Source organism: Anolis carolinensis, chromosome 2 (assembly GCF_035594765.1).
Source record: "Anolis carolinensis isolate JA03-04 chromosome 2, rAnoCar3.1.pri, whole genome shotgun sequence".
In the NCBI taxonomy this organism is placed as follows: Eukaryota; Metazoa; Chordata; class Lepidosauria; order Squamata; family Dactyloidae; genus Anolis; species Anolis carolinensis.
In genome coordinates, this window is record NC_085842.1 from 273,767,590 (window position 1) to 273,794,296 (window position 26,707).

Genomic DNA, 26,707 nt, shown 5'->3' on the forward strand with positions numbered 1-26,707 from the left:
CAGATAACATTAAAGCTCCTTTTCAACTCTCCACTTGAGAATCCTTGATACTTTGTTTGCCCCTTGTCTTTCATAGAAATAACCATGTCACTACATCGCACAATTAATGCAGTAAGTTAACTGAAACTGCCATGGCTTAATGCTATGGAATCATGAGAGTTGTAATTTTACAAAGTCTTAAGCCTTCTCTGCCAAAGACTGCTACTCACTAAACTGAAACTCCCATGATTCCATAGCATTTAGCCACTGCAGTTAAAGTGGTGTAAAATTACATAATTCTACAGTGCAGATGCTTTAAGATAACATTTATCACTGCCTTGCGGTATTAGAAAAGATAGACTGAATTATAATTTGTAATTTCATTTGGAAAAAAGCTCTATAGGTATCTAAATTTTTTTTCTCCTCCTCCTCTCCTTTTTCTTTCTGTCTTTCGTTCCCTATCTCTCCAGCCTCTGTACAGGTAATAATAATCATGAGCCCAGTGTTGTTTTATTAAATGAATCTTTGTTCTTCAGTTGAACAAAAAGGGAGCTCCCTCTAGTGGCCTTCCTTATTTTAACTTTCCAATAGAAAGCTCAAGTGGTAGGTGTTTGCTCCTCTGATTTTTAATCAAAATCGGGCTACTTTGGATGGGGCGGGGGGCAGAGTGAAATGTCCATCTTAGAAAAAATACTTGACTGGAGTCCTGAATGGGGATATATTTTGTAGGTTGGAGAATTCATTGCAGTAGGTGTTGTGGTCCTCTCGTATTATGTTAGTGACATGCATTATCCAATATTATTGTTGGAAGGACTTTGTGTGACTTCTAATCTTGCCTCCATTCTTTTAAATATCTTGAACCCAAAATGAATGAACAAACAAAGAACAATTGTGTTGACTCTGTTTCATACCAAGCAATGTAGGCATGGCTTTCACTGTCCTTCTGGTTTTTTTTTTTCATGAAATGCTGTCAAGCCAGGATTAAAATGTATCAACATGAAAACCCAATGACCTTCATGCAGGAATGGCTGCATACTTGCAGTTACCATTTCCTAGTTTCCGTTCATTTTTTGTCATTTGACAAGGTGTTTAAGATCTACTCGGGTGCTGTGGTTTTTAACTTTGAATATGTTTTGATGGGTTTTAACTGAATTTTTACTGCAGCTTGTGTTTAATTCTGTTTTAATTTTTGAATATTTGTGTGTGTGTGTATGTATATGTGTGTGTGTGTGTGTGTGTGTATATATATATATATATATATATATATATATATATATATATATATATATATATAAAGGGTAATGAAATTTCGGCCTAGGACAAAGCAACAAAACTACACATCCCAGAAGCACTAAACTTGGCAGCACAACCCCTCATCCATGCCTCTATGTTCATACAACGAAAAGCTCCAGCTACTCCAGAAAACAGCCAGGCTTTGAGACTGCAAGGCTATTCACTGCTATTTCACCTGGCCAACAAAGGATTCCCATAAGCCACAGCAACGTGTGGCCGGGCAAAGCTAGTCTATATATATAAAAGGGTAATGAAATTTCGGCCTAGGACAAAACAACAAAACTACACATTCCAGAAACACTAAACTTGGCAGCACAACCCCTCATCCATGCCTCTACGTTCATACAACAAAAAGAAAAGAAAAATAAAGTCCTAATTAGAGGGAGAGGAATCATTGTTTTTATCCAATTGCTGCCAGTTAGAAGGCTAAGCTCTGCCCACTTGGTTTCCTAGCAATCCACGCAACCCAGGGGACAGGCAGAGTTAGGCCTCACTTAGGCCTCTTCCACACTGCCTATAAAATACAGATTATCTGATTTGAACTGGATTATATGGCAGTGTAGACTCAAGGCCCTTCCACACAGCTATATAACCCATTTATAATCTTATATTATCTGCTTTGAACTGGATTATCTTGACTCCACACTGCCATATAATCCACTTCAGTGTGCAGTCGAACACAACTGGACTTAATGTCAGGGGAAAAGCTTTACCCTTTACCTTAACTACCACCAATTCTTCAATACTTTATTTCCCATACCACCAGACTTCGCCACAGCAACACGTGGCCGGGCACAGCTAGTATTTGTATATATTGAATTCTGTGCTAATGCTTTTATGTCAAGCCACTTTGAGTCCCCTTTAAAGTGGGGTATAAATTAATAACAATAACAATAACAACAATAATAATTGTTGGTTTGCAACCCTATATTTCTAGATATTTGTCCTATACCTGAATCTGGAATTCATAATGGAACATGCACTGGCAAAAGAAGATCTACACTCACCAACTACTTCTTTGTCTTTCTGCTGGCCCAGCTCATCTTGGGAGCAGGAGGGACTCCCCTTTACACACTGGGAACAACTTTCATTGATGATAGTGTCCCAAAACACCAAGCTTCAGTCTATATAGGTAAGATTAGTTAAATATTTTTTTTAAAAGAAATTTCCATTTGTTTCTGTTGTGTGCCAGTTTTTGAAAGTTTGTTCAACTGATTTGTTCACAACTGCTGTGATGAATTGATTCAGCACCAGGACTATTAAACTGGATTTGTTTTCTACTACATGTTGAGCATCCAATAGCCAGACTCCTGAAATACTCTAAACCCCCAAATTATACACATGGGTGGCTGAGAGAGTGACACCTTTGCTTTCTGATTGTTCAGTGTGCACAAACTTTGTTTCATGCACCAGAGAGCTTGGACTTTTTTAAAAAAACAAGTAGCATTGCAGAATTGACTGCTTCATCCTTTCAGAATAATGATCAGATTTCAGTTGCTCTTTTTAATCTTTCTAGTTAGAAGATAGGAGAAAGGATAATTATCCTTTCAGAATAATTATCAGATTTAAGTTGCTCTTTTTAAACAGTCCAGGTGAGAAGAAAGAAGCCCAGTGCTATGTTCTGGTTAAGACAGAAACTGCTTCTCCATTGTCTGTACAGCCTTCAAAGTAGCCAAAATGCATTTCTGCAGCAATTCAACAGCACATGAATATGTAACAAACACTTGAAACACATACTCCATTACTGATAACTATGCCCATAGAGTCCCTTGCAGTTGGACAATGTCCCAGCTGCAGAGAATTGTCATAAAATGTAGAGAGTGGAAGTGGTGGCTTTCATGTTCATGGGGTAGAGACTCTGCTTTGAGTTTTTGTGCAGACTTTAAAGGCTGTCTTGAAGATGATGAACTTTATTTCCCCAAAGAGTCATTAACAACAACAACAACAACAAGCTTTATATCTCACCCACTCTCTCCGAAATGACTTGGGGAAGCTTACAACAGAAAAAACACAATATAATAATAATAATAAACATACAACCAAATCAACTTAAATCACAAAATAACTAAACATAAAAACACATAAATATATTAATAAAATTCAGAAGGGCATTACTGATGGACAAGGAGGTATGTGAAAGTTAAAACATATACTGAGATTAAAAGGATTACAAAAACGGATCCTTCCTAAAACAATAAACCAGTTAGCATTTAAATCCTCTATCATTCTAATTGTGTTAGTCATTCTCAAAGGCCAGCTTCCATAATCAAGTTTTTTTTCATACACATTGGAAAACTCTTTCAAACTGAAAGCCAGAAAGATTCAGTGTTGTGGAAGCCACCACAGAATGCACTTGAGTGCTTCCCTGTAGAAGGATGGAAATAAACACAGTACAGGAACTATTGTAAACATGAAGCACCAGTATTCATTGTGTACTTTGCCACCCTCAAACTAAAAATATTAATCTTCATACATTTTGTTCTTCTAGACAGGAAAGATTCTCTCCACTGTGAGAAAAATCCTCAAACTGTGCAGTTGATGTTCATTATTCACAGCTTATTCTGTGAAAAATCCACACATGGAGGTTTTTTTAAACATAAAAAATAGCATTTTGAGTGCAAAAATGTTATTTTCTGTGTTAAAAAAATTCCTGTGCCAAAAAGATATACATTTTTACATGCACTTGCCATAAGCCCTAGCTAACACAGCCAATGGTGAGGGATGCTAGGAGCTATAATCCAACAGTATACAGAAGATAACAGAATCCATATCTCAGCTTTCTTTCATTAGATTGGGTTACAGAGGTTTTGTTTCCTCTGAAATAGTCATGTCAGTGATTTGACTCACAAACTATTATCCTTCTCTACAGGCATTGGTTACGCCATGTCGCTTCTGGGTCCTGCTATTGGTTACGTACTAGGAGGGCAGTTGCTTAATGTCTATGTTGATTTCAATCGTCAAGTAAGGCAAGGATGTTTCTCTTTTTTAAAAAACACATCTGTTGTACTAACCTTAGGATTCAATTTTTTTCTTAACAATACTTGTATTTCATATCCTATTAGGGAATATACTGTGCAAAGGAATATTTATTTAGTGGGTGAAATGGTGGGGAAGGAGGCGTGATTTGATCACAATTGTGATTGAGCTGGGATCAGGAGATGTGGGCTAGCATCCTGTTAGTGGTATAAAAGGTAAAGGTTTCCCCTGACGTTAAGTCCAGTTGTGTCCAACTCTGGGGATTGGTGCTCATCTCCATTTCTAAGCCCAAGAGCCAGCATTGTCCGTAGACACCTCCAAGGTCATGTGGCCAGCATGACTGCATGGAATGCCATTACCTTCCTGCTGGAGCGGTACCTATTGATCTACTCACATTTGCATGTTTTCGAACTGCTACATTGGCAGAAGCTGGAGCTAACAGCGGGTGCTCACTCCGTTCCCCAGATTTGAACCTGGGACCTTTCAGTCTGCAAGTTCAGCAGCTCAGCACTTTAACACATGGAGGTATACACAAATATAAATTAACCTTATGCAGTGTATGCATTCTTTTGGTTGGTATTCCCTCCTCCAGTCTGCACTGACCAATGCATGCCCCCCCCAATAATAATAATAATAATAATAATTGTTTGTGTAGATTTTCTTTCCATCCTCATCTTTCTTTATCTACTGGAAAGCAGAGAGAATTGCAGAAGCTTCTGGCTGTGTCTTTGAACCAAACATGCAATGATAACATCATCCATGGAAGGTCCTTGGAGACTTCACATTGCTTTTGGCTACAGATATTTAGTCAAATGCTTTTGTGATCTCCTTTGGTACAGAAAGCCCAGTTGGTGGTGATGGTGAATCTAGGAATTCCCCATATGAAACTACTATCTTATGCTGAGCTTTTCAGAAATGTAGTCCTTATTAGATCATGCAATTGTTTCTCAGCAATTTGTTTAAGCAATACAAATAGGAAAACAATGTTTATCTTATTTATCTATTACTAATTGCTCTCAGAACTTTAAAACATAGTGATTTTCCAATCTGGTGATACAGAGATGCCTCTGTTTATGTAATTGTTCTCAGCATGGGCAAAACGGGCTGAGGCTGTGACAAAGAAGCCAAAGATTTATAATTTGTCTAGCAGAAAATGTACTGACTTGTAATGTACTAACTCTGTTAATCATGCTTGTATTAAATCTGAACTTGTTATATTAATATTGTTTTAGCATAGACATCACTCCCACAGATCCACGCTGGGTTGGAGCTTGGTGGATAGCATTTGTTGTATGCTGCTTTGCTACTTGCCTTTTAGTAGCACCATTTTCATATTTCCCAAAGCATTTGCCAGGTAAATAAGTGTTTGAAAGTAAGAGATAAATGCTCTAATTCTGGGAGGTCTTCATATGAATTTAGAACTCTTAAAATTGAGAATGAAAGAATTTTAAACATAATGTTCTGGCCTGCCTGTGTCTTCATTGTTGCTATTTGGTTATCACCTCTATATTACAGAGGTCTAAGAAGCATTACTTTACTGTTCGTTATTTATTTCTAAGATTATTTTATGTATTCAAGTTAATTCTGACTTGTGAGAACTCTGTCCTAGATGTTTGCCATTGTGATCATTTTAAGGCAAGAGATTGTGATTTGCTCAAGATCACCCAATAAGTCTCCTTGGCCAAGACGGCATTCCAACTCTGGTCTCTTGGAGTCCTTGTCCAACACTGAAATCACACAGGTTGAAGCAATGATCCTCAGGAATCTTAAAACCACAGATGACTATGAAATATGGAATCTGAAGCCATATGTAGTCTATGGAATTACTGCAAACTATTTTGCATTATAATATTGAAGGTTCTTGAGATATTCAAAGCAGTGAGTCTAGTAGAAACACCAAGCTACTTGTTTGGGGGAATGGAGGTAACAATAAATACCATATATCACCTGTGGAATTTCCATGTAGTTAATCTTTCATTCATTATAGCGCTGTGGTTCTGTAATGTTCTGTGGATGATTTGGATTCAGAGTGAGATTACAGGTCCAGTCCCTCTTTATATAATAAACTAAAAAAACAACTCAAACAACCACTGCCTTGCATACCTTGACAAAACGACCACAATATTTAGAAATAACCCTAAAAGAACTAAAGAAGACCTCAGTAACTATGAAAACAACAACTTACCCCTTCACACAACAAGAAGATATGGAAAGAGGAGTTTTAGGATTCACGTGATTGCTCATATGTTTTTATACCGTAAGCCACTAAATGCAGCAGTTCCCATCTGAGCCTGGAAGCTAAGGAGAGTCAGCCTTGGTTAGTACTTGGATGGAAGACCATAGAGGAATATCAGAAGCTGTAGGCTAAATTTTAGAGGAAGAAACTGGAAAAAGCTACCTCTGAGTATTCTTGGCCTAAGAGAACCCTATGAAATAGATAGGGTTATCATAAGTTGATAGGCAATGTGAAGGCACATACACACAGCCTACCATGAGGGGTTGTGAATTTTAGTATTGTTTGAGCCAATTGAGAGTCTTTGGATTGAGAAGCAAAAATGCACAAAAATTTAGAGAGTTTTAAAGAAGTATTTAAGAAAGTCAGATATGCCATTCAAGCCATAAAGACATATGAAGAAAAGAGAGAGAGGTTTTAAAAAGGCAGACAATCACAACTTCTCTCAAACATGTAATCTGATATAGCTTTGGCCAAATGAGTTCCAATTCTATACTGAAGAATACTATCTTTCCCTAGACAACTTGCAAACATAGTTACAACAAATCAGGGCAGGACCCATATATACTTGAGACAAATAGTTTTGCAAATGATGCCCTCTAGTCAGTTGAAGATATGTGATATGCAAAGCCAGTGGAGGGATCCTTGCTTCCATGAGGTAGAAATCCTATAAGCACATTTCCATGCTTCCTTGGAGGTAGATAGAATACCAACAGTAAATAGCTAATAGATTGATTCAGAATCCTCTGCCTAAGGCAAGCCTCTCTGTACCTAATGGAAGGACTGTCCTTCAAGAAGCACATCTGTCAGAAGAAGGAGTCCTCTTTTGATTTATGATCTGAGCAAGGACATTCCCTCTAGCATGCAAAGTTTCTCAAAGTCATAGCTTAAAAATTCCCTGCTCTAATCTGTAAAAACTAAATGAGGGAAACAGTGGGTCAAAGTAATGTTGTATTTCCTTTCTGTCATGGGATCACTTCCCACGATGTTTCCCTGCTGTCCCCAGCTTCTTCTATGAGCTTACAAGATCTTTAGCCCCACCAGATGGGCTGATGGGCTTCGTGGGACTCTGTGCTGACAGCATGCCAGTAGGGCAAAGAAGCACAGAGAAGACACTTCTCAACCTCTATATGATGAGGTCCTAGACCAGCTGAACTGGAGGAGGAGGTTCAAACTGATTTCGGGATGCATATCAATGCCTGTTGGTTGCAGCTAGAAGTAGGAAAAGCATATGTGAGCCCATCAGATGTAATATAATTTGAAATGCTACCTTCAGGAAACTGACGGGGGGAATCTACACTGTTGAATTAATGTAGTTTGGCACCACTTTAACTACCATGATTCAATGCTATGGAATACTGGAATGTGTAGTTTTGTGAGGCGCACTCACTCTTTGGCAGAGAAAGGTAATGTTAGGCCCCAGCCGGCTAGGGCACCAAGGCCTGCAGTGTTTCAGGACCTGCACTTTGACATAGATAATGAGGAGGAATTCGCTGATATTGTTCGGTAGATTCCTTTGCGGTGTCAACGATGCTTTCTGGAGGAAGGTTTCTCTGTTCCTAGTTCCTGATCAAGCCAAGTATCCAGTTTCCAGTTGGGCTGCGCCAGGCCGCGACTCTCAAGTAGATCCCGACCTTACTTCGGATGTTAATCCTCGTTCCTGATTCAAGATCACCTCTGCTTTAACACCTTGTTTACCTTGATTGCTACAAAGCATTTCCAGTGGATAGAACTCTGTTTTCTACCAGCCTTGTTTCCCTGTTTAATTTCATGGACTTGTTTTCTTGGGAGAGCTAATGAGTTCTCATTTTGGATTATGATATTGGACCTTTTCCTTCACACAATTGAAACTGTCATTGACTTTCTGACAAGAACTATTCCTTGCTCAGACTTTATACCTAATTTCTTTTGGCTCTATAATTGTTTTAATAAAGATATAGTGTGTTATATTGGCTCATGTCTGGTTTTCGAGTGCTCACGCTGCCTTGGGGTGCAACAGGTAAAGATCTTGTAAAACTCCCATGATTCCATAACATTGAGCCATGACAGTTAAAGTGGTTTTAAACTGCTTTAATTCTACAATGCAGATGCATACTCAGAGACAAACAAAAGGAAACTTCCCATAGCAGCTTACATTTGTCAAAAAGGATGAAATTATTATGTTTATTCTGGATGACAGGAGGATTTGGGAGGAACATAGGCACATTCAAGCCAACAGATTGAATCCAAATGGAACATCAGACCTTAGCTTGGTTTTTAACTTTGAATTTGTTTTAATGATTTTTAACTGGGAATTTTTAAAATACTGCTTATATTTAATCCTTTTTTAATGTTCACACATTTGTGTATTTTAAATGGTTATGCTGATGCTTTTATGTTAAGCTGCTTTGAGTCCCCTTTGGGAGAGATAAAGCGGGATATAAATATAAATATAAATATGATAATAATAATAGCTTGCATTTTTAAATTTGTTTTAAATACCACATGTAATTTATTTTAATTAATGTAATTTAATGTAATTAATTTTCTGTCTTCTGTTACATGGTAGTTGTTTAACATTGCCTCCTGCTACAAGTGGAAATGTGTCACTGTTTTCTTCTTCTTCTAGGTACACAACAAATACAAGCTGAAAAGATTTCTGAAGCACATGGAGGAATCATGAATGTTGACTATACCGGCAGTAATTTCAAAAACCTTATATTGACTCTCTGGGTAATATAAAAATGAATCTGAAGCAATGTTCAAGGCAGTTTTTAAGTTTTGTGTGTGTTTGGTTATTTTAATTTGATGTTATATATAACATTATAGATATATAATAGTCTTGAATTTGTAGCTCATGGATACATTGGGGCTTATGCAAGGTTGGCAACTTGAATCATGATGCTGAGGGGTATGGAAACTAGGGACCTCATCAGATGGAGGTCCATAAGCCAGGAGACCATGGGGGAATCTGTAGGGCAGCAGGGTGAATCTGGGGGGCAGCTGGGGAAACCATCATGCAGCACCCCTCATCACCTCCTTATCATCCCATGGCGTTTCCCGTCTGCCCCTGGATTAATCTCACACTGTCCCTGGTTTAGTCAATGAGAAAACGGGTGGTCACCTGTGTTCTCAGGGCAGCCTCTGAACATGCTGCTGAGATGCTGCCGGGACAGAGCCCCATCGGAAGTAGCCCTGTGTCATGTGATGGGTTCCATCCTGGCTGCATCTTAGGATGGGAAAAAGCTCCATGTGATGAAGTTTGATCAGTGTGGTTGAAAGAAATTAGTACATTTAGCATGAAAAATTAAAAACTGGGAGATGATGTGGAAACTACCATCAAATATTGGAAGGGTATCATGCAGGAGATGAGACAGACTTGTTCCTGTTGTGCTAGAAGGGGATGGGGGAACTGCATGGAAAGAGATTTTAGCTTAAATATCAGAAGAAACCTCCTCATGGCAAGAAAAGTGTTCCTCTGAAGAGGGTGTGCAATCCTTTGCTATGGGTAAAGCAAATGTTGCAAGATTTCTGAATTTAACATTCAGGAATTAGACAAACTTCAAATTCTCTTCCAGATACAAATTTCTACGATTCTGATTCTAAATTAATAATGTTTGAGAACTGGGAGAATGGTATAGCTGCTCCACTGGTGAAAGCAATTTTCTCAGTTGAATCGGGAAAAGAAATTCCTGCTCTATACTGTCTCCTCTTTACACTCTCACTAGTTAGGAAATGTGTGAGAGAAGTAGGTGATCTCTGTAGCAGAGTAATCAGATTCAAAAGGCAAAACATGAGCAGTCCCATGCTCCCCTGCCCAATACAGAGAGAAGAAAAAATGTATTCTTCTTTGTAAGGTATCTAAAAGTAGCTTTATTTATACATGGTCTAATGAAGGAGAGATAGGGAAACACAGGAAGGAGACAGTCTCATTAAGAGTGCATCTGCACTGTAGAATTAATGCAGTTTGACACCACCTTAGGACTCTAAACAAAATAATGAAAAGAATAAATTCAAAAGCCAAGAGGATAAATGCATCAACTACAAATAACCCATTTTATTACTAAAATATTTGTTCTATATTAAAACAGCTGGTTTAAGTATCCGTAATTAGCCTTGCTTCCCAGTGTGAAGCCACTTACCATAATATTGTCTTCATCTTCACCATTGTCTTAAAACCAAAAGTAATATTAATTCTTGGAATTCAATTAATGTGCACAGAAGGAGTTTTCAATAACTCTACTATTGTAACAAAGAGATATTAAAAGCTAGGTTAGTACAGGTACAAAATGCCTAGTCTATTCAGCTTGGATCAGAGCCCATTTGGAGAGAATCACAGTTCTTCAGATGTAACACACCTATCCTCCCTGGTGTTTTGAACTGAAATGGATTATTCCCAAGGCCTTGGAGTCACCTCAGATCTTAACCCCCCCCCCCCCAATTCTGAGATATGTGGGTTTCTAACTACCAGCAGAACAATGGATACCAATGCAATACATAGCTGCCCGAGGACTGAGGTCTTGAGGATGCCTTATATGTCCCAACAGTGAGGTCAATACCTGATGTACAGTTGAATCTCCACATATCTAGATCTAACTTTTTTTTACATTTGATTATTTGTGAATTTGATTAATACATTCTCTATAGGAGAATGTATATTAATACATTACATACATAATATATTAACCCTAGCTTTATTTAGGAGCCAAATAAAAATTTGGCTTTTTTTATTATTTGGAACTAACTGATTTGTTGTATATTTTTTAAATTGTTTTAAAGTGTTTCAAACTTTTAAACCTGGTTTAAGTTGTCAAGAGGCTTAATACATTTTAGTCTATTTAAATTATATTTATTGTTTTACATTGTCTTAACATATTTATTATGAAACTCTTGTGATATAGGCCATTTTAGAAATAATAAAAATAAATACTTTCATGAAAGTAGATCTTGACTATTTCAGCCAGTCAGAGCTTGGAAAAGTTAGTTTTTTGTTTTTTTTTGCTACAAATCCTCAAATTTCTTGCTGGGTGGGGGATTTTGGAAGTTGTCATCAAAACAACTTTTCCAAGCTCCAGCTCAGCCAAAACCAATCTGCTAGTAACATATCATTTCCTCCATTGAGTTCTGATTGTGTTCCTCAGCAGCGATGCAATCAGACAAAGAAAAATATTTCAATAATGTAAAGTGTTGCTTGAGTTTTATGAACTGTATTCACACTAGTCGAGCAATAATATTAATATTGTTTTGATGGAAGGTCACAAAATTTGAGAGGAAATGTTTATAAAAGACTTAAAAAGCAACCTGAGTAGCAAAAAAGTATAATAATCCCTCCACATTTGTGGTTTTGACTTTTGCAGATTTGATAGTTAAAAGATTTTATTAAAATGTTCTCTTTAGAGTCTATGGTCAACTTTCTCCGGTCATGGTGGAGGACCTAGAGATTTCTATAGAGATCACCTCTCTAGGAATCCCCAAGTCCTCCAATGTGATTCTGTGTTTTGCTTCTAGTGGAAGTTGACCATAGAATTGTCCTGTAAGACCAAATTCTTTATTTACTGTTTTTCACTTTCACAGGGGCTTTGTGCTCCCCACCTCAAGTGGATGTGGAGGGCTGATTATACTTACATTGAAATGTTATTTTAAAAATTAAGAGTTGTCATTAAGTGTAATTATCTGCTATGAATACAACTATCTGCTACTGTATTTTGTGCATTAGATACAGTGATTTCAAAAGCATAATGACCGTGTGTGGGATGAGCTGTAATTATTGTTTTCCCTTGCTTCCAATTCCAGATGCTGCTCCACAATCCTGTGCTCATGTGTCTCGTAGTAGCTGCTTCACTGGAAGCTTTAGTTGCCACTGGCTTTGCAACTTTCTTGCCCAAATTTATTGAAAATCAGTTTGGATATACCTCTAGTTATTCTGCTACCTTAGGAGGTAATCTGTTTGTGAAACACACACACAAACACACACACTTGTTGAACAATAAGATAAGAACAGTGTGAAAATCATTCTTATTGGGAAGTAGCTCTTACTGAATTTGGTGGGATTTATTTTTAAATATGTTTTCCATAGTTGATCAGCAAGGAAGTGAAATTACATCTGAGATCTACAACAGAGCTTTGCTCTGCTAATGCACTTCCAGATTGCACCCTGCAGCAGCTCCCAAGCGTCAAGAGGGAATGCTCCTTCTTACCATGGGAAGTGGGGAGGGCATCAGATGCTTAGGTGAAATATAAGGACAAGAGACTAGACCCCTGCCCGCTATCCAAAAAGGAACATACATTCATGTAAGTGGCACTTATGTGCACACATATTACTAACAGGATGATTGCCTGCAACTCCTGGGGTGCATCATATTCTTGTCAGCATAGGACAATATTGGGTGCATCTACACCATAGAATGAATGCAGTTTGATACCACCTTAACTGCCATGGCCAATGCAACAGAATAGCGGGAGTTGTAGTTTTACAAGGGCTTTTCCATCTCTGCGAAAGAGTGCTGGCACCTTACCAAGCTGATGTAGGATGTTTCCAAGATTCCATAGAATTGAGCCATGGCAATTGAGAAATGTCAAATAGAATTCATTCTACACCCCTTGTCTACATTTTATTGTTTTTTGAGATGGCACAGATATGATTTCAGATTGAAGGATGAATGGAATCAAGTGCTTCAAAGTTAAACTTGAATAGGTGAGTTTGTGGTTCTGTAGTTCAGGTGTTTTTTGAGTTAGAAACATTCCAGGTTGCTTTTGCTACCTGCTTCATCACTCTTCACTTCATGGACCTTGAGGTTGCCTGTCACTTTATGGCAACCCCCTGACTTCCATGCAGTTTTCTTAGCAAGGAGTACTCAGAGGTAATTTTGACAGTTTCATCTCCCCAAATATAGCCTACTGTACCTTGTAATCATTAGTGGTCTTTCAGGTACTAAACAGAGCTGACCATGCTTAACTTTCAGTATCAGGTAGAATTTGATGCTACTTCCAACAAAAATATGGTTTTCCCCAGTTTTTCTTTTACATGTCTTTATTGTTTTATTTTGCCTTGAATTATTAATCTGATAATTGCTTTTGCCTTGTTTCTTCCCAGGGCTTGTATTGGTCCCAGGAGCAGCAATAGGTCAAATTATAAGTGGAACTTTGATTTCCAAGCTCAAGATGAGCTGCAAAAATATTATCAGGTTTATTCTCCTGACTTGTTTGGTAGCACTTTTATTAAATACAGTGTTTGCATTTGCTAAATGTGGGAACGAACCATTTGCTGGTGTCTCTGAAACATATAATGGGTATGTATGCTTTAAAGAACTATGGTATCTTTTCAAAAGAATATCATAATATAATATCAGCATTTATGGCAATTCACATAGGAATAGAGATCACTTTGTATTTGGAAGTATTTCATTCTACATGCAACAAAATGTGATTTCCCATTCTTCCTCTTTTCTTTTTGGAAGCTTTCACTGTTTTATCTGCAGATTTACTTGCTCAATATCACCTAGTGGCTTTCCCTGACCAGATGGGAATTAGAACTCTAGTCTTTTTAGGACTCCTACCACTCTACACCATGCTAAAACAGATTCACCCTATTGGTTGGATGAGTCTACCTACATACACAGCCTTTACTGGCATACAACAACAAAATTGGCATACAACACATAGACAACAAGAGGAAGTCACAGATAAAAAGAAAAATACTTAAATAAAATTACTAATCTCAAGGATAAAATTTGCAGCCATCTCACAAAAGAATGTATCATGGTTGTTCTGAGGATATGGAATTTTATAACATATTTGCCATTGAAAACACTGCAAAAATGAAATTCTTGTATTTCATTCATATATTATCATACTTGGGGCTAACAAACAAAGAATGGTGAAGTGTTTCAACATAGACTAAGTCACAGGAACAAATCCTTTTGGAATGTTCCACTTTTTATATCTATCTTAGCTGGGACTAAGAATTGCATTTAGACCACTGAAGAGAGAGATCTGGGAGGAATAGGACTGGAGGATATCATAAAGGGTTATGAGTGGAGCAGTTGGCTTTGTATGTACTTCATTTGGGACTGACTCACATGTTGATTTGTGGATATGAAAGAAAAGCAATGTACAATCATGATATTGCTCAGATTGCTGGTACCAGCCATAAGAGATGGGAAGGAAGCATAGGTGGATCCATCTAAGAGTACAACAAGTCAACTGGCAGCTGAATGCATTAGAAATTGATAAGCAAAAGTCACGAGCATTGGAAAAGACAGGCATTTTGGGTAGTAGTAAGATGAAAAAATCTTTCTGCATGCATATAGTACACATGTATTTTGTAAATAATTGGGAATTTGTTTTGCTATTTAATTTATAAATCTCTGTTCCAGGACGGGCACGTTATCAAATCTCGTTGCACCATGCAATGCCCACTGTAGATGTATGCCTTCAGAATTTGTACCAGTTTGTGGGGCAGATGAAGTCCAATATTTTTCTCCATGTTATGCAGGATGTACCTCTTCAATTCTTCACAAAAAAACAAAGGTACAGCCCTATTACATCACTACCCGAGAAAGTAAAATCCACCTATTTGCATGTAAAATATTTAGATAATTTGTCTGTGATTTATTAACTTGCAGATTAATTCTACTAATTCAATTATTTATTTTGGTACTGAGGGAAAAACACACCCACGAGATAGCACTTGCATTATGCGTGTAGGAAAATACAGTCAGCCCTTTGTATTTACAGTTCCAACAATCCTAACAAAAATATTAAAATTGGAAGTCTTAATTTTGCCATGTACTCAGCACTATGCTGAAACATAGTTATACCCTGCTGTAGCCTCCCACCATTTCACAAATCCTCAGGCCCTCTCTGGCACTCATTTGAGATGCTGGACATTTTGTAGAGGGAATGCCATTTTACTACATCATTCTATATAATGAGATCTGAGCATCCAAGTGGGGTCCTAGAGCCAAACTACGGTGCATACCATTGACCAACCATATACAGGAGGACTGTAATATGCATTAATATACACTAGGTAAAAATATATTAAACATGTAAATTGTTATAACTTGTTTTGATAATGTCTAAAATATCTGAAATAAGAGTTTCATGGTTAGCTTTTAGTTGCTTTTAAACTTTTGTATTGCACCTTTTAAACTTACTTAGTGTGGAGTGTTAGCCACCTTGAGTCCCCACAGGGAGAAAGGCAAAGGTGTAAATGATGATGATGATGATGATGATGATAGCTGGAAGCCTAGATAGGGAAATTCTTCATAGGATTTGAGAATACACTGCAACATTGAGTTGTGGGTATCAATTATCATTAGGGATTGAAATAATATTCAAAACTATTTAAAAATGGACTTCCCTACTTTCAGGAATCCTTGACAAGAATGAAAATAAGTTGCAAAATTTGTACACATGGCAAGTTTTTATACACATGGCAAGTTTTACTAGAGCTCGATCAGAAAACATTTGAAATGATAAAAGAATCCTGCAAGTTTGTTAATACCTTTATTATGTAATATTTTACTTATTTAGAACAAGTTAAAATCAGACTAATTACTTATATTGCTGTACTGTTATTCTTTAATGCACTGTTTCTAGGTCTACAACAACTGTTCCTGTGTAGGGAATCCCACCGTTGTAATTGAGAACACCATCCAAGGAGCCTTGCCGGGAAAATGTAAATCAAAATGTACCGTCCTGCCCTGGTTCCTTAGCTTTTTCTTTCTAGCTGTTGTTTTTACTTTTATGGCAGTTACACCAACAACTGTGGCTATTCTCAGGTAGTTGCTGTGTTACGTTCTCTCTATCAGATTTGTAAAGCCTTTTAAAAATCACACAAACGTATTTTATGTAGTTAAAATATTATCCTAATATTGCATATACAGACTATTATTATTGTTAGACATGTGTGTGAAATTTGTTCCTACCATTTCTACCATTTCTTTTGTGTTTTCTGTGTCTTTGGAAGCACGAAATGGAAAGCCCCTCCCCACACAAAGATCTGTTTGACACAAAAACCTGCTTTTGTGTTCATCCAAATTTGCCTCCTTGCCATGGAAAGAGAGTGTGTGTCTGCATGCCCCACCACACATGCACCCTTGGAAACTGTGGTGACAGGGTGTGTGTGGCGGGGTGTGCAGGCAGGTAGACAGGCCAAGAGCTCAGCTACAGGCACACTCTGAGTCTTCCTGAACACCCTGCCACACATGCACTCTCGGAGAGAGTGGCAGTGGGGTGTGTGTGGTGTAGTGTGCAGTCAGGCAGGCCTGGAATTCTCCTGCAGCTGAGCGCCTATTACTCTAGATTAGAAACAGCAGGTGCCAGGTAAGAAGAACACATGCTGGGAAGGGGAGCCAGTGGGTGGGAAGCCCTCCTTATAATGGTCTGATTTTCAGGACCCAAAACAAAAGACCTGAAAACAACCCTCCCAATTTTGGGAAGCTTACAAAAAACAGATCAGGGCCCCCAACAAAAGCTGGGACATGAAACAGGACAAGGTTTCCCCCAAATGCACATGTCTAGTTATTATATTTCCTTGGGGGTTGATGCATGGCCGCATCAACCCTAAAAATAAACCAGTGAGATCAAAGCAAAAGCTTCAGCAGTCATGGCTTAACTTGAAAATATCTATGTTGATGCTGGATTTGGTCTGAAGTGATATTGATTGGGAAGTTCACCAAATTTCTACCCATTATTAAAGTGTGTGCTAGCTGTACTAGTTGAGACGTATTTAAACTTTGTTTACAGTTTGTTTTATAACACCTATTTTGTTGTGGGAATGATAACAGAGTGTGGCAAAAGCTCAGCAGAGTCAGCCTGGGTCAGTACTTGAAGTACCGGTGACTCATTATCAGATGTCTGACTTTCTGAAAACTGCATTTTTCTTAATAAACAATGTCATGAACATATAAAATTATTAAAGTAATAACTTCTTATAAATGCATAAAGTTATTGATTTACTTAAAATGTAAGTTTCTACTTATGAATGGTAAATAGCAATTGGAAATAGCAACCCCCCACAACCAAAATGCAGTTTTAAAGTTGTAATATGGACATATTTTTAAACTTCAAACATTAATATATCTTTATATATGATAAGACTTGGTACCAATTTGTCTCTCTGTTTTTGCTTTTTTAAAACTTTTCCAGATGTGTACCAGAAACAACCCGGTCATTTGCCATGGGTGTTCACATGTTGTTTCTACGAATTATTGGTATGTTTTTTTTTTTTAAATCGTTAAATAGAAATGGAAAATCCTACGTTCTTAGTCTGGAACAGTCTGTAAAGGGATTTTGTGGCTACTTTAACACTAAATGAGTAAGAGTGGTAGCATGGGCTTTCCACAAATTTAAGTCTAATTCATGAGATGCATGGAGATGCTACAAGATTCCTTTGTAAAGAGAAATAGTCCCACTCTCAAGAACCATGAGGACCTGGAGATCATAGTTTTATATGGAAACTTTGAGATGATTAGGTAGGGAATGGCTCTACTATTAGACAGTAAGGTGTCCATTTTCCATGGCAAGTGTGTACAGCAGTGAGATGTGGCAGTGAGGCATTACATTACAGAGGTGTTTGTGAACCAGAGATCCTGCTGTATACCCTTTAAGTTAGCATTATGGGCAGCAGAGAATGCTTTCCTGTTGCCTGGCAAAAAATGGAAACATAATTCAGTCCTAACTCTGAACCTTCAAATGTGTTTGGGGTTAGCAAAGTGGCCCATGGAGTTAAAGTAATTATAGAGCCCTTCGACACTGGCCCAAATTTACATGAAATTCGCATTGGTGCCCATACAGCGGGCCACAACCTCACCTTTCCTGCCTTCCCATGCCCCCTTTCCTGGATTTAAAATGCTTTAAAAAACCTACATACCAAGCATGGCGGCTCCTGTTTTGCATCTAAATGATGTGAGAGAATTCTGGAGAAGGGAGGAGAGAATTTAGATGTGACACTGAGTCCTTAGAAGTCTCCAAGCTCAGTAAGGAGCCTCTTTTAAATACTTTAAACATAGGAAAGTGGGTGGGGGAGAGGAGGACGACATTGCCATCCCTCCTCCATGGGCTGCTTGAGCACACAGAGGTGGTGTGAGTATGGAGACTTCTGCTAAGATTGCAGGTGACAATCTTAGAAGCAGTCTCCACTGGCCTCATATCTCTAAACAGAGGTCCTCAAACTTTTAAAACGGAGGGCTGGTCCACAGTCCTTCAGACTGTGGAGGGGCCGAATTATAATTTGGGGGGGGGGGAAACGAACAAATTCCTTATTTGTCTTATTTGTAGTGCAAAACAACAACAATGAAAGAACAATACAATATTTAAAAATGAAAACAATTGTAACCAACATAAACCTATCAGGATTTCAATGGGAAGTGTGGGCCTGCTTCTGGCCAATGAGATAGTCAAGTTAATTAGGATTGTTGTTGTTGTTGTGTGCCTTCAAGTCATGTCAGACTTTGGGCGAGCCTAAGTCTAAAATTATTTATTCATTTACTACATTTATTTATTACATTTATATCCCGCCTTTCTCACCCCGAAGGGGACTCAGAGAAGCTGTATGTACATACAATATATTATATTATTAGCATAGCACAATATTAGCATTATATATTACTATATTGAATTATACCACTACACTGTAATATTATATGTAATATATATCATATAATTAATATTATTATATTGTATTATTAGTATTATATTGTATAACATTATGATATTATTATCAATATTATATGTATATACAATATATTATATTATTTAAAATTATATAAAATATTATATTATAAAACTGAGGGCAGGGGCCAGGTAAATGATCTTGGAGGGCCGCATCCGGCCCCCGGGCCTTAGTTTGGGGACCCCTGTCTCTAAAGATCTGGATAATCTGGATTAATCTGCATTATCATGAAGTATCATTTGGACTGCCTACACCATATTTGTGTTGCTTGGACTCTCTACATCACATTTTTGTGCAGTGTAGATGGGACCAAAGTGTCAATACATTTGGAGGGTACGCACGCATTTAGGGAAGACTACTTTGTGAAGTGGGTGCCTTCCTGATATGGAGACATCATTTATTACCTATTCTTATACAATTCAGTAAGTTTCAGTTTCCACAATGCTAGCCATTGAAAATGAGTGTGTTTTAAATCAAAAAAAGTTAACAAATGAATATGACTACATTTTTAACTAATTCCCTAAAAGATTAGTGAACATTTTTCAGATTGCTTACAATTGATGGCTAAAACATGAATTATAATTATCTGTATTTTCCTTCGAGGCTAGCAATACGGAACTAGGCCAGACCGAAAGGAGACATGAAATTCTGCAACCCCATTTGCTGGTTTGGGGGTTGCATGAAGATTTTCCCAATGATTGCTGGCTGGGGAGGGGCATAAGATTTCTTCTCCCAAGTTCCTAAGAATGGCATCACACAATGGTATTCCATTGTTTTTATATCTGCCTAAGGAAGTAGAAAGACAACTCCATCTAACAGCTTCTGGATAGGAGCACAAGATAAGCACTTCGCAGTATCATTTACATTGAGTATGAGGGTTTTTATGCCTCTTTTGTTTGAAAATTTAATTAAGTTAATTTAAGTAGCATTTTCTCCATTTTGTACTATAGCATTTACAAAGTAATTTGTTGTTACTCATTCCAATATTAAACAGAAATTTGCATTATAATTTGGTGCTTGGATTTCCCTTTTAGCTTTTTTCCCTTTTCTGGAAAAAGAATTAAAAAAAATTCCAAAATGGGTCTAAAATGACCTTTAATTATACCTTGAACAATATGTAGAGAATATTACCCATTACTCAAAAAAGTCACTTCATTCTCACTTGCAGTGTCACTTTTGTGGTAATGTTATGTTAATTTTAAGCCTCTGTCTTTTCTTCTGAGTAGATATGCAGAGTGTTGTACTATAAAATCTATTACAGTTAAAGTATACAAAATATATATTAAACACTATTTTATTGGCTAGTTATCTACTCTCAGAGTGTCAGATCAAGAGGCATCCATATAGAAAAGATGTTCATATTTTGGAGGAAAGCATCATGGTATATATAGGGAACTGAGAAAAGTTCTGAAACTTAAAATATCAAATTGTCTATTCCTTTTCTCTTTACAGACAACTGTCCATTCATCTATCTTTACTAATTAATTTTGTGTTATACCACTGTCTAAGCAAAATGTATATCAACAAGTTTGTTGAATGTTTTTGCTGCGCCGTCTTGATTAGGAGCATTTGTACAGCATTCCTAAAATACCTAATTTACCACTTTGCAGAACAGGTTCAATCACTTGTGTTTGCATTTAAATTAATTCTACTTCATCTTTTATAGGCACAATACCTGGACCGATACTGTTTGGTGTTGCAATAGACCATTCATGTACATTATGGTCTGTTGATAAATGTGGAATTAGAGGATCATGTTGGACCTATAACAACAGCAAAATGGCATATATGTTAATGGGCATAAGTAAGTGTCATATCACTTGTTTCTGTATCCGCCTTTATTAATAATATTGAAAATTCTACCACTGTGAAGGAAATAGAAGGATGAAGCTAAAGGATGGGAAGGCAAATTTTTGCTGAATGTAATATTATCATTCATTGATTAATATTACATTCATAACCTCTAATGGGCTCTGGGCAGCGTACATGGCTCTCTCTCTTTTTATAAAATCCATGACAACTGAGGTGGAACTAGCCCTTTTGGAAATCTTGGAGGAAATCCCATATAGGAGCTTTTAGGGATCAATGGACAAGAGGCCTGTGTAAGTTTGTAGGTCACATTTTCTCCAAACAAAGCACCATTATTAGCTGAATTTTTTTGTTCTCATTTGTCTAATGGTTGGAATGACCTTCAGCTGGTCTTCAGTCAGCCAACCAGTCAATATAATAATAATAATAATTTTTATTTTTATACCCTACCTCCATCTCGCCATGGGGACTCGGGGCGGCTTACAAATACAGAACAAAAGTACAATAACATCTGGTACCGAACAACACGTAAATGAAAATTTAAAAAGACATAAATAAAATGACAACTATTAATAAAACACAGGTTAAAATATAGCAATAAAATCATAAAAAAGAACTAGGCAAAAGTGCACTAAGTAAGACTTGTAAACATGGTGGAAGTTAAAGTGCTATAAGATCATGGGGGAGAAGCTTAAAAAAAGGGAGGGGGGTGAACCCTGAGACTAGTATGGAAAGTTTATCATACAAATAGGTGGTACTTATTCAAAAGCCTGAGTGAAGAACCATGTTTTCAGGCTCTTTCTGAAGACTTCCAGAGTGGAAGCTTGCCTAATTTTTCTCCTTTCTAATTTGGAGTTGCTGGGGATCTCTTGAAGGTAGACCATATTACTTGACATTATGAGGCCTAGGACCTTATTAGAAAGGCCAGACAAAGCATCCCACTTTGCCTGGCTTCATCAAGAAAAGAGAGAAGGAGTGGGGCGAATCTGTCACCCTGCAAGCAACTCCTTCTTGACAGTACTATCCACATCACACATGGGAAGAGTCTTCTTTTTGTAGCCTCCTGTGTTGTGGGGGAAGCCTCTGACTATGCTTTTACCCTGGTTTGGGGCAAGACTTCTGCTGGAAGTCACATATTGTGTGATGTCCGGTGTGGGGCTCCGCCCCTAAGACAGGGTGGAAGCCACCTAGGACGCTTAATTCACCCCATCTGATGAGGCCCCTAGAGAAGACTATTGGGAAGGGGGATCCCTGTTTTCCATAAAATTTGCCTGTACATACCATTGTACATCAATCACTCATGTGTCAAATTTAATCAATGGGCTCTGATTTTAATTGGTGGGAATAAGAGTTGTGGCACAGATGTTTGTTTCTTGAAACTAGCTTTTTACTGCTAATATTGATACTGTTAACTAGTATGTATGATATATTTGCTACTTTGTGGGTTATAAATCTACTTTTTTAGTTATGTCAGATTTTGGGAAATAGTTTTTCTTATAAGTAGGATGGTGAATCATAAATCTTGTCCTTTCTCTTTTACAGCTGCATGTTCCAAGGTAATTTCGATAATTTTTACTTTTACAGCATGGATGTTATACAAGCCCCTAGCAAATTCAGCTTCAGCTAACAAAGATGAAACTGGGATTTCTGTCCAGCTATAACAAGATGATTTTTTTTGAGAAAAAGTCACAAAGAGTAAAATGGACAGAAGTGGCAGCTCCGTAAAAAAGTGTCCTAGTGGCCAAATAGGCTGAATATGAGCCATGCTACAGGACTGGAGTATTCATTAGCCATTTTGCATTTTAAAAATAAATGCAGATTTCCAGGTTTACGTCAGTCATGGGAAGCACTTTTTTCAGACCAAATGTGAGACTACTCATATTGCTTAATTTTTCTTTTATCAACTGATCAAGAACAAGTTGTCTTATTTAATTTGTTGTCATGTGAGTCCCAAACTCAACAGCTTTCTAAGTATTTATGAGAGCACATGGGTCACCAACAAATACATAGGCTTTTTTTTGAGATCCCATGAAATATGCAATTATGTCTTCCTGTTAGTTGATTATAGAGCCAAAACTGATTTGGTAATCATGGCAGCCACACATTAATAAATCTCATTTGCAAGTAGTTCATACAGTTGGTGCTTTTGTGCACTCAAGATGGTCATATGAACTGTCATGTCTGGTCTGCTACTGAATAGTGAAGAACCAGAAAGCATTAGCAGAAGATTTGCTTTTTGGATGGCAGTTTCCAAAACTCTTCAATTAGCATGGCTGGAGATATGGCTGCAGGGTTTCAACAAGTACACTTTAGAAAAGTAATATTCCCAAATTAATTTGCTTGTTTCAAACTCACATATATTTTCTATAAACCAGGAAAATATGTAGCAGTGACTTTGCTTAGTTTATTACAGATTCAGTGTATTGTAAATTTGTTCATGGCTAAATTTCTGAACAGATGAATGTGGTTTAATGTTTACATAGCTTCCTGGTGACAAAAGGGTGTACTTGTGAAAATATTTCATTAAAGTTTCAGTACTGTGTATTGACCGAAGCTTTATCATCACATGAGTATACAGAAAAGATGTTGCTATGTTTCCCAAGCCCTTCACTGTTACTACGGTATGAAATAGCTATTTAATAGAGCATTAGTATCAGTCACAAAATTCACCAGTATTTTATCAAGAATTTCAATTTCAACATTGGAAGTGAATCAACAGACTCCATCTTGTAATGTGTCTTAACAGAGCTTAGGGAAATTACTATTTTAAAGTAATTTCTGGTGTCAGAATCCACCAGCTAGCTTGGCCACTGGCAGTTGCAGTCTAAAATGTAATTTTTTTGCAACTTTTTTGTTTATTAGGTGAATGTAAATGTTCATACAAAAATAGTGGCAATCCTACCTAAAATTGACGAATGTGTAAGTAAAGTATTCCAAAATTTGTCTTTGAATCACCTGTGTGTGATTGATAAATATGAAACAAAGTTTTGTTTTTATTGTCATAGGTTTCTGTATAGAATTTGCACATCAATGTCTGCTTTCACATAAGCATTTCCGTGACATTACTAAGTTTAACATGAAGATGTTTAGTAAAGAGTAGTGTTTGTAGGTTTGTTGGCTTTTTTCGTGTTTTACTCTGTTGTCTTTATTTCTAGAGGAAGATGCATAAAGGGTTTCTAGGGTGTATTCGTAGATTATTTCCTTCTCCTGCTGTTTGCATCTGTGGATCGGAAAGAATGATCCTGCTAAATAGCAATGTGCTTGATCTTATAAAGGCATCCAAAAGTGATCTCTGAAATCAGCAGCAGCAGCAAAAGGCCAGTAATGACCCAAAGACTGCTGAAGAGAAGTTAAGTTTGTTGTAGTTAGTCAAATTATAATTTACTACTCTATAGGGGTTTTACAATTTATTTGTTTTGTCACAGCATTCCATTATTTCCAAAAAATCCATTAATAAATGAACCTATAATATTCTTTTGCAATGCTCAGTGAAAGCAAAACAACATTGTTCTATGAAACTCATCACATTGATGAGGTCCTTCAGAGTGATCAGCCAGCAGGACGAGGATGAATCAGCAGGGCAGTGGGGTAAACCTGGTTCCCTTTGCTCCTCCTCGCAGGCAGTGATTATTCCCCATCACATGTGGGGAAGCATCGCCATGCGGTTTCCCCCTGCTCTGGCCCTGTTGTTCAAAATGGAACATGGGAAGCCTCCCATGTTCTGGGTGCAGTGTCATAGGATGCTTGCGCCCCAGTTAACCGATGGAGTTATGCTGGATATCAGCTTGCACCATGTGGCATGGCTTCATCTATTATCTGTGTTGCAAGCATCCTAGGATGCTTGCAGGTAATCATAAGATGAAGTCCATATGTCTTCATAGTAAAAAGAAATTCATAGGGCAAGAAAACACTGTTTTAATATCTTTGTTTTTCCTGTGCATTTTGGGGTTGTTAAAAGTTGTTTATAATTTTAGGTGAATTGAAGTATGTGGATAAAGAAATAGTACAAAAAATAGCATTTTATTATCTTGAACATTATGTTTACATTATAAGAACTACTGTTAACTAAGTGCCTTCAAGACTGAAACCACAACCCATGAAGTGGATATCCAAAGAAGTGGAGTTGGTTCTTTTCCTTTCTCCATATCACTCTACAGCAATAAATCTCAAATTCCTTGTTGAACTTTTGTGAGTTCTTTATTTCACACCAAAATACAGAGTTGACATATCTGGATTTCAGTTATGCTCTTGTCTTGCAGTATTCCTGTAGAGAACAATGATTTCACATTCTGTAACAGACATAAGTATGTACAAAAGAAAATATAAAATGTAAAGTTAAAGGTTTCCTCTGATGTTAAGTCCAGTCATGATCGACTCTGGGGGTTGGTGCTCATCTCCATTTCTAAGCCGAAGAGCCGGTGTTGTCCATAGACACCTCCAGGTCATGTGGCCGGCATGACTGCATGGAGCGCTGTTACTGCTGGAGCGGTACCTATTGATCTACTCACATTTGCATGTTTTCGAACTGCTAGGTTGGCAGGAGCTGGGGCTAACAGTGGGCGCTCGTTCTGCTCCTGGGATTTGAACCTGGCACCTTTCAGTCCACAAGTTCAGCAGCTCAGCACTTTAACACACTTTGCCACCAGGGGCCCCATAAAAGTAAATATATGAACAACAAAAATGAGTTCTTGGAAACACCTTTCAGATAGCATTCTAAAGAATATGTTAAATATATGGAGAAAACATGCAAATGTGAGTAGATCAATAGTAGTAGATCTGATGGGAAGGTAACGGCGCTCCATGCAGTCATGCCGGCCACATGACCTTGGAGATGTGTATGGACAACGCCGGCTCTTCGGCTTAGAAATGGAGATGAGCACCAACCCCCAGAGTCGGTCATGACTGAACTTAATGTCAGGGGAAACCAATGGAGAAAATACAATGGAACTTTAGGAAGTCTCCTTTTCCATGCGCTTCTCAGCATTACTTGAAAATGGACTGAGGGGTAATAGCTCTTCAGAACTAGATTTGATACATGGGGTAAAGATGAATCACTGTTCTCTCAGTTCTGGTGTAATTGGATATTTTGTGAGTTGAAGACTCATTGTTGTATCTTGCCTGTTTTTTGAAGTGTCAAGGAATATTGTCTTCCATTATAATAGAATTCTCATGTTCTGTGTGTTTATTATGGTTTTATTCATTGGAAGCTACCTGTATGTTGGTATAGGTTGCTCCACAGTGCCAGATGTTTCCATCCTTTTTTGTTGAATGTATTTTTAAAAAGATATATATGCAAATATCCTGATGAATTGTATTCCTCTCATGTCAAAATCACATTGTGTAATATTTTAAATGGAAAAACTTTTTATTTTATAGAAACGCCATAAAATGTAAAAGAATAATTTGTTAAAAAGATGCTATTGAAATATTTGAATTAAAATAGTTTCACCACTGCAATTTGTTATTAGTGTGCTTATATTTTGCCTATATTTTGCCTTCTGTTATCTCTCTGAATGAATAATGCTTTAGAGTTCTCTTATTTGTTGACTTCAAAGCTTTGATAGAGGGGGACATTTTCATGTCACAGAATTAGAAGAATACTTAAATTTATAACTGACAAGGATTTCAAATTCCTTTCATATAAGGTAATTTCCTATATTTTTTGTATTTTAAGTAGATCAGTGGTTCTTAACCTGTGGGTTCCAAGATGTTTTAGGCCTTCAACTCCCAGAAATCCTATTAGCTGGTAAACTGGCTGG

At 37.4% G+C, this 26,707-nt stretch overlaps 1 protein-coding gene across 2 annotated transcripts in view; it reads left to right on the forward strand.

The window, feature by feature from the left end:
- The window catches only part of slco4c1 (solute carrier organic anion transporter family member 4C1), a 40,380-nt gene extending 13,975 nt beyond the window's left edge, over positions 1-26,405 (forward strand). Inside the window, exons 3-13 of one of the 2 annotated variants that reach the window (XM_016994840.2) lie at positions 2,210-2,404; positions 4,142-4,238; positions 5,481-5,602; positions 9,090-9,193; positions 12,254-12,398; positions 13,554-13,749; positions 14,836-14,989; positions 16,064-16,245; positions 17,615-17,679; positions 20,806-20,943; positions 22,533-26,405. In XM_016994840.2, coding sequence (XP_016850329.2) covers positions 2,210-2,404; positions 4,142-4,238; positions 5,481-5,602; positions 9,090-9,193; positions 12,254-12,398; positions 13,554-13,749; positions 14,836-14,989; positions 16,064-16,245; positions 17,615-17,679; positions 20,806-20,943; positions 22,533-22,609 — 1,475 coding nt within the window. In that variant the 3' untranslated portion in view covers positions 22,610-26,405. Of the gene's footprint in view, positions 1-2,209; positions 2,405-4,141; positions 4,239-5,480; positions 5,603-9,089; positions 9,194-12,253; positions 12,399-13,553; positions 13,750-14,835; positions 14,990-16,063; positions 16,246-17,614; positions 17,680-20,805; positions 20,944-22,490 lie in introns of both variants that reach the window. The other variant, XM_062972231.1, reaches the window with a different exon arrangement.
- The last annotated feature ends 302 nt before the right edge of the window (positions 26,406-26,707 follow it).